This window comes from Etheostoma spectabile, chromosome 13, assembly GCF_008692095.1.
Source record: "Etheostoma spectabile isolate EspeVRDwgs_2016 chromosome 13, UIUC_Espe_1.0, whole genome shotgun sequence".
Lineage (NCBI taxonomy): Eukaryota > Metazoa > Chordata > Actinopteri > Perciformes > Percidae > Etheostoma > Etheostoma spectabile.
The window spans coordinates 11,051,741-11,059,611 of NC_045745.1; the positions used below are offsets into that span (position 1 = coordinate 11,051,741).

General features: G+C 42.3%; 1 protein-coding gene across 1 annotated transcript in view; it reads right to left on the reverse strand.

Annotated features, from left to right (window-relative positions):
* Positions 1-278: 278 nt before the first annotated feature.
* mybbp1a (MYB binding protein (P160) 1a) overlaps positions 279-7,871 on the reverse strand; it is a 23,088-nt gene continuing 15,495 nt past the window's right edge. Inside the window, exons 20-27 of the mRNA XM_032534670.1 lie at positions 7,340-7,474; positions 6,304-6,394; positions 4,252-4,383; positions 4,105-4,173; positions 3,777-3,890; positions 1,757-1,858; positions 1,531-1,655; positions 279-695 (exon numbers count right to left, since the gene is read on the reverse strand). Of these exons, the coding sequence (XP_032390561.1) occupies positions 317-695; positions 1,531-1,655; positions 1,757-1,858; positions 3,777-3,890; positions 4,105-4,173; positions 4,252-4,383; positions 6,304-6,394; positions 7,340-7,474 (1,147 nt within the window). The 3' untranslated portion in view covers positions 279-316. The remainder of the gene's footprint in view (positions 696-1,530; positions 1,656-1,756; positions 1,859-3,776; positions 3,891-4,104; positions 4,174-4,251; positions 4,384-6,303; positions 6,395-7,339; positions 7,475-7,871) is intronic.

Consider the following 7,871-nt stretch of genomic DNA (forward strand, 5'->3'; position numbering starts at 1 on the left):
ATGCCATGCTCATCTAGTTGTTTTTTACTAAAATTGCATATTAACGTTGCATAGCATAGCTAATAGAACTATTCTAAGGTGGGGACAGAGTTTTGATGGATTTCCAGGAAGACAAATTACGTTTTATTATCTAGAAATCTTTTCCACACATTAGAAAAACAATCCATCACGCCCCACACATCTCAGGTTTTCATTATGCATCTCATATTGAAACATATCAACATATTGTCTGAACTGATCTGACTGACGAGTAGAAAAATGAACAGACTGAAACAAAGCTTCTTCAAAAGGAAACATTTAAACAGCAGTGTCCACTTTACAGTTGCCCTCCTCCCTCTTTCTTCTGTTTGGGTTTCTTCTTCTTCTTCTTGGCTGTCTTGCTCTCAGACGGAGTCATCTTGCTCTTCTTGGCCGGGTCGGGCTGAGAAGCCGCTGCGCCGTCGGCCGGTCGTTTCTGTTTTGTTTTCTTGTCATGTTTCTTTTTGGCTTGTCCTTTGTCTGCTCCCGGTTTGTCTCTGGAGGTCGAGTTGTTTGCTGCTGCTGCCGCTGCTGCTGCTGCTGCTGCTGCCGGCTCTAGAATAGGCTGGTTGCGCTTCTTACGCTTCTTTGTTTCTGGCAGAAAACCTTTCTTCTTCTTAAGAACTTGCTGTTGCTCGGCCTCCTTGTCAGGCTTTGTCTTTTCAACTTTGGGTTTCCTGTGAATGTGAACACACACAAGGTCAACGTGGCGGCTTCAATACACTGTAAAAAAGAAAACACCTGGTGATACACGAGCCCTGTGGTGAAGTAATCCTGGTTAAAGGAAAAAAAACAAGTGCATTTCTTGTTTTAATTCATAAATTACAAATGAAATAAAATGAAGTTAGAAATAATAATGACAAAATCATCAGATGAAATTTCTCCTGTTTCAGCAACCGTCGATATAAAATGTTTTCAGTTTAAAAAAATAAATTAAAAATCACTTCTGTAAACACATCATGTGCTAAAGCCCTCTACTTCAACTTTTTGTTTGTTGTGCTTATTTATTGGTTATATTATTTTGTCCAACAGTTAATAAACTGAATAGTGATAGAAAAGCAACCCGACACCACGCTGCGGTGGCCAATCATGTCACCGCTGATCAGACTTGTCGGTGTGTTTGAAGGCGTTGTGAGAGTACAGTAAACAAGTATTAGTTGATTTAATCGAAAGATCTGTATGACTGAGTTGTTCCACAAAGAATCATGCAAAAGCAACACTTTAGATGTGCTCATAAGTTTCTTGGCAATAAAGTCACTCAGCATTAAGCATTAAAAAATTACAAATAATGAAATCTCAGTCGACAAAGACCAAAACCACCAATTAGTCGATTTATTGAGTAAGAGGGGACAGCCCTAGAATCTGAATACTGACCTGCTGCATGTATACGAGGATTTCACCGGAACCCTATTATTACCTGCATAACATGATTTCTCCCACTAACCTGATAACTTCTGTGCATGCAAACACACACTGCATGATAATCCCCCCCACCCCCCCTTAAGCACTCACATGACTCCAAAGTGTTTCATCACGGCCCAGTAGGTGTCCTCTAGCTTGCCGGTCTTCTTGAAAGCGATGACGGTGGTCAGGGACTGCAGGACTTTCTGAAGGGGCTCCAGGTCCACGGACAGCTTCTACACAGGGCAGACAGCAGAAGAGACTTGAGTCCTGACTGAAACCACATCAACGGTTCCCTCTCTCATGAGATTCTCTCACACTGGCAGCCCACACCTACCTGCTGGTGGACCTGCTTGACCAGGAACTGACAGAGCTCCAGGGTTCTCACCACCTTCTCCTTCACCACCTTGCTCTCAGCTTGGCCCGCCTGCTGAAGACACTGAGAGGAGAAGACACTGAGGTGAGACTGTTGTCCATGTTAAGGTCAATGTATGCTTCTGCGTTCAATCGACTTCGTGGGTGTGTACGTAGGTACGTGCCCCTCTCAAAAAATGTAACTACAGGTGACACAGACCACAACAACTGTGATTGGTTCGCTTGACTTGGCAGCGTTGCATTTCCGGGTCCTCCTCCTCCATAAACATGAGATCGAGGAAAGGGTTCACTTTTCCTGCTACAGATTTCCCACCATGGTCAGAAACCACAGGGGAGACACTCGCTCCGAAGCTAATCCCCATCACTCTCTCACTCGCTCTAACACACACACATGAAAGATTCTATCTTTCCATTTGTGTGCATCTATGTCCCAGAAATTCTTGTTACTAACCTAGCTCTGGGGAGTCATTCCCCGAAGTCCTTATGGTCTTTTTCACCCAGCATGTTCCCTTAGGCTCCAAAATCATGTTTGCAGCTGTCGCTGTGGTCCCGCTACACGTTCTGCGATGCCATGTTACATCCTGCTACGTCCTGCTGGGCCTTGTAATGCCGCACAGTGCCCTGCTATGCCATGAACTACTACAAAGAACTAGTACAAACTACTATTTTTTGTGACTGCTATTGCCACTCTTCAGTCTAACCCCGACCGGTCGTCAGACTCCAACTACCAAGAGCCTGGGTCTGTCCCAGGTTTCTGCCTAAAAGGAAGTTTTTCCTCGCCCCTGTCGCACTGTTGCTTGCTCTGGAGGGAACTACTAAAACTGTTAGATCCATGCAAATTATGGCGTGTGGTCTAGACCTACTCTATCTGTAAGTATTATGAATTGATACTATAAATAAAATTGAATTGAATTGAACTGAATGCCAGCCTTCTCCAGACGGGGCAAAGCAGAGGTGGTTGGGTAAAGCATTGAAAAACCATATAATTAAGCATCTTTCCTCTCAGCTGTCCTACAGACACACAGAGGTCAGCGTGTGCGGCTCTAATCATCCTTCATCACAGCACGATGCAATTTCATAAACCCTCAGGAACAATATCGTTAACGGATGCTCCACTTACCGTGACGAATTGATGTGTAGTAACAGCCTCACAATATATTACACACCAGTTCAGAGGTAGACAGAATTTAAATTGGGAAGAAGAGATCACTGGGATCCTTTTACCGAAGTAAAAGTACCAATACCAAACTGGGAAAATACTTATGCATTCAAAACTTTAAGTAAAAATATGCAAGTATTATCAGCATGTATTAAAAGTAAAAGTATGTATTGTGCAATCAAATGATGTCAGTGTTTTCTATCTGATGTTTCTGGATTAATATTCCTGCACCATTAATGTTGCATTTTACTGCTGTATATGTAACTCCTTTACATACTGTTGGAGAGTTTCCTCTACAGCAATGCATCTTATTCTATAAGAACACAATACAAGCATAGAGGCAAACACTAAAACAGAAAAAAACATCCAGTACTAAGAGTAATTAAAACGAGTGAATTAAAAATGAAAGCTGCAGTGGGTGGAAAAGAAAAAAAACAACAATTAGAAGTGAGATCTCTCTTTGCAATCACAGAACATCTAATATAATTCTCTCTCTCTCTCTCTCTCTCTCTCTCTCCCCCTCCCTTTCTCTCTCCTTCTGAAATGACCTGTGATTGGCCAAAGTCTCCTGTCCCGTCTAGATCATATGAAGCCAAGAAACAGAGCCAATGGGAGATGCAGAAGTCTCATTTACTCTCAGACCACTTGATTTACAATAGGATGGTTATATGGAATTTTTGCCCAACAACGCTGAGAATAAACTGCCTACCACAGGTTTGAAAACAACAAGAGGGACAGAAAGTATGTACGCCAAATATACCCTTAGAAGGTTTTAACCCTGCGATGTAACCCAGGATTGTGATGTAGAATTGAGTGGACCTACCGCCGCCAGCTGGCCTGAAACCTTCACACAGAGCTCCGTCCACGGAGCGCCGCTCAGCAGCTGCTGAACCTCCCTGCTCTGCATCGCCCGCAACACCAACACACACGCTTGGCCCTAAACACACACACACACACACACACACACACACACACACACACACACACACACACACACACACACACACACACACACACACACACACACACACACACACACACACACACACAAAACAATGTCCATCAACAATAATGTAGTCCAAATAAACAGATAGAGCTGGTAATAAATGAATTATGAGCAGGTGAGATGGAGGGAGGAGGGTCTCCCTTACCTGTTGGTGTACTCTGACTCCAGATGTGATGTGCTGCACAGCTGGATCCAACAGCTGCACACACAGACCCTGGAAACATAACACACATTAGTTGCTGCTGCCCGTGCAGACGTGGCTTCCGTCTCTGAGCTGTGTGGCTGTACTCACGGGGAATCTGGTGAACAAGTCTGTGAACATCTGAGCGGTCAGAGGGCTCTTCCTCCGGCCCATGAAGGAGGTCAGGGCGTCTCTGAAGATGGCGGAGACCCGATCCACGTCTAAGTTGCCCATGAACCTTAACTGCACGAAAACCACAACTGAGCAAACGACACATCAGGGGTCCGATTTTCTTGTGATTCTAAGGGTTTTTCCGTACATGTGTATGCTGGGCTTGGCTGGGGTGGACGCATCACCCAGCAAGGAAGGAATTACCAATTGTCTATAAGAACAACGTTTCATTTACGGGATTTCTCAGATGCCACCGGAAATTCTACCTGATGTCCCTCATTTTGGTCGGATGTCCGTTACCTTCCTCTTTCTTTGTGTTGGCGTTCTAAACCCAGGTGGATTTCTGAGGACTATGGTTACCTGGTCCTCAGATCTCTGCAGGGTAAATCCAGACAGCTAGCTAGACTATCTGTCCAATCGGAGTTTTCTGTTGCACGACTAAAACAACTTTGAAATGTACACATGTTCCACCAGAACTAGTTCCTTCCGGAGGATATTTTGCAGAGGCACCGTGGCTGCGATTGGTTTAGAAAAATGCCAATAAACCAGAGCAGGTTTTTATCCCATCCCAGAATGCTGTGTGGACTAGAGCCCGACCAATAAAGGACTTTTAAGCCCAATACCGATACAAATATGTGGTTATTTAAAAATACAATATGCCGATAAAACGGCCGATCTTAATATGTATGTATACTTTTTTTTTTTTCAAATCCAGAAACCCGTAACAAAAAATAAACAGATTTCCCTAACATTAGTTATTTGTAGTTATTTAGGACTTCTCACTAAAATAATATGATAATAATTTGTTTTGTCACAACAGAACAGAGGAACATCAAAATATATTAAAGGTCTGATAAATAAAATGTATAAAAATACAAACTTAAGATATGAAACCTAAAGTCCTTTGAACAAAAACACATAAAAAAAAAAATCTGTGTTGCTGTGTTTTTTTTATTTATTTATCAGAATCTTTTATTTGTCATTATAAATGATTCTGATGAATGAATATATTAATAAAAATACCGAAAGATCGGGAAACGCCTAATATCGGCCCGCCGATATATCAGTCGGGCTCTAGTGTGCACTAGCCAGATCCTCCTCTGCAGCCTTGTGGAGAAAGGTGTAGCAAAACGAAACTAGCATTCTCAACATTTACATTTACAACAGAGCCACCCGCTTGAAGGTTTGTCTTCAGTGCTGGTGAGTTGGTGCCACCGCTGTCTTAAAAATAACCTACTTGGGAAGTTTGTGGATGTTACAGTTAGCCTAATCTGTCCGTGGGAGAAATATTTTTCTACAGATATCTTAGTTATAACAAGATTGAGCCACGCAGTTTTTGTGTTTACATGTGCATTTTTTTTCTGTTTGGAAAATGGCACGGTCTCTACAAATGATGTGGCCAGCGCCAAATTCTCTAACACTGAAGTAAAGCACACCCTCTTGTGCAATACTGTAATATTGGCTATCACCAGAGTCCAAGCCAAGCTCAATAGATTTGAGATTGAGCATTGTGTGTCTAACTGTGTGTCAATCACTGTTCAGGCACACGCATCTGTTCTCCCTTGAGGGGGGAGGGGCTTAGGAGACCATTTGGGCTTTAGGAGAAAGGAGGGGAGGGACTGAGAAGTTGTCGATGTTCAAATTCTTTGGCTATATCCTACCTACAGCACCTTTAACCATCACACAAGACTAAGAAAACAAACAAATACATTTAAGAAGCTGGAACGCCATGTGAGGAAGAAACTCTCATAAGGGGGACAAGGTATCGCGGACTGGCCCGCTATGTGACCCAGTTTGATAATAATAAAAGGAAAAGACCTGGAATGTTTCTGGTGTGAAGCTAGACATGCAAGATGTATATGCGGGAACGGTAACAACTGCAACTTATGTCCAGTGAAACACAGCAGCACCCCACTGCAAGGAGGTTCAGACGAGTGAAATTAAACGAATGAAAACTGCGGGGACAAATGATCAGTCTGTGTGTAAACATACGTCCTTTGCTGCCGCTCCCTCGGCTGTCGGCTCCTCTCTGGCCTCAGCAGGTGGAGCTCCTCGCAGAACTTTCACAATGTACAGAGATGCGCTGCAAGGACAGCGCAACATCAGCAAACCACACAAACTATTTAATTATGCAGTTGCACATTTTTGTATTCCCAACTTGTATCTATTCAAATTTTTGTTCTTGTTTTTTATTCCTATTATTACTTCATGTATATTGTATGTACAGTATATTGTATCCTAGTATTTCATTTATATTTACATTCTGTGCTGTGTGACTGATTTTGCTGCTGTAACACTGTAATTTCCCATTTTTATTGGGATCAATATCTATCTATCTATCTATCTATCTATCTATCTATCTATTGATCTATAATACAACAAATGATGTGTATTGCCCTAAATATTTCATTCTTGACCCCTGGAACAGACTCTTGAGTCAATGTACTCTACTCTATATGTCTGAATGGTCTTTGATGCTTTCAGGTTGTATGAAGTTCTCTTTACAAATAGATGTAATTTAGTTTTGCACATGGAGAACAAAACGCTGTACAATGGTTTAACCAGACTGACGACCGAAAGGCCAGGAGAAGACAGAGATCCCTCTGAGCAACAGTTGAAGTAGAAGAGATGAACTCCGTGGTCATTGGTCAAAGATACAGGAAGCTTAGCATCAACATGTGTGAAGATTTAAATAGGAACAACTTCCTGTTTCAGTGTCAAGTGCACAACACTGCAGCCTGTAACAAGCTGGAGGTAACAGACAACGTGTTACTTTATCAAAGCTCTTCTTCAAACTTCAAAGTAAAAGCAGAAGGTTAGCACTGTGGGAATATCAGCTGGAATACCCTCCATTTGCTCTGCTTTATATACTGTAGATCTGATTTTAGTTTCTCTGTATCATTGACCTTTTCCCCCCACGTCAACAAAGACTAATTAACTCTTTGTTAGTCACACATTCACAAATACTGTGGTGTTTGACAGAGTTTAGCACCATTCTCTAACACAGTCAATAAACAGTAAGTTGTACCTGAAGTAATAGAGGCAGACTGAGGAGTCGGACAGCTTCTGGCATTTAGTCATCAGCTTGTCCAGCAGGTCATGGAGCTCCCCCTGCCTGTCACCCACGGTCCTGCAGTAAACCTTGGACCTACACAGCTGGTTCCTGAGAAACCACACAAACAAGAGACCCATGTATTTACTTAAAGTAAGAATCAGTACACCGTCCAACACAAAGACCTAGAGGTTTGAAACCCTCGCTGAGCCGGACCGCAGCAGATCTTATTGGAAGATGTGTTTCAGATTTAACGTCTTTTGAAATTCTTTCATTACGATAACCCCTTGAGATGTACCATCTCGTTTTCAAAGGGGGTCCTGGACAAGATACCACACAAACAAACAAAAAAAACATTGCACATATACAAACAAGCTATGCAAAACAAAACAGAAAGAAAAAAACACAGAGCCTACAATAACAACAGAATAAGTTATAGATCATAACATGATCATTCAGAATATAGCCAAAGATTACTGTAAAATGTCAGTGAGATTAAGTGGTTCAG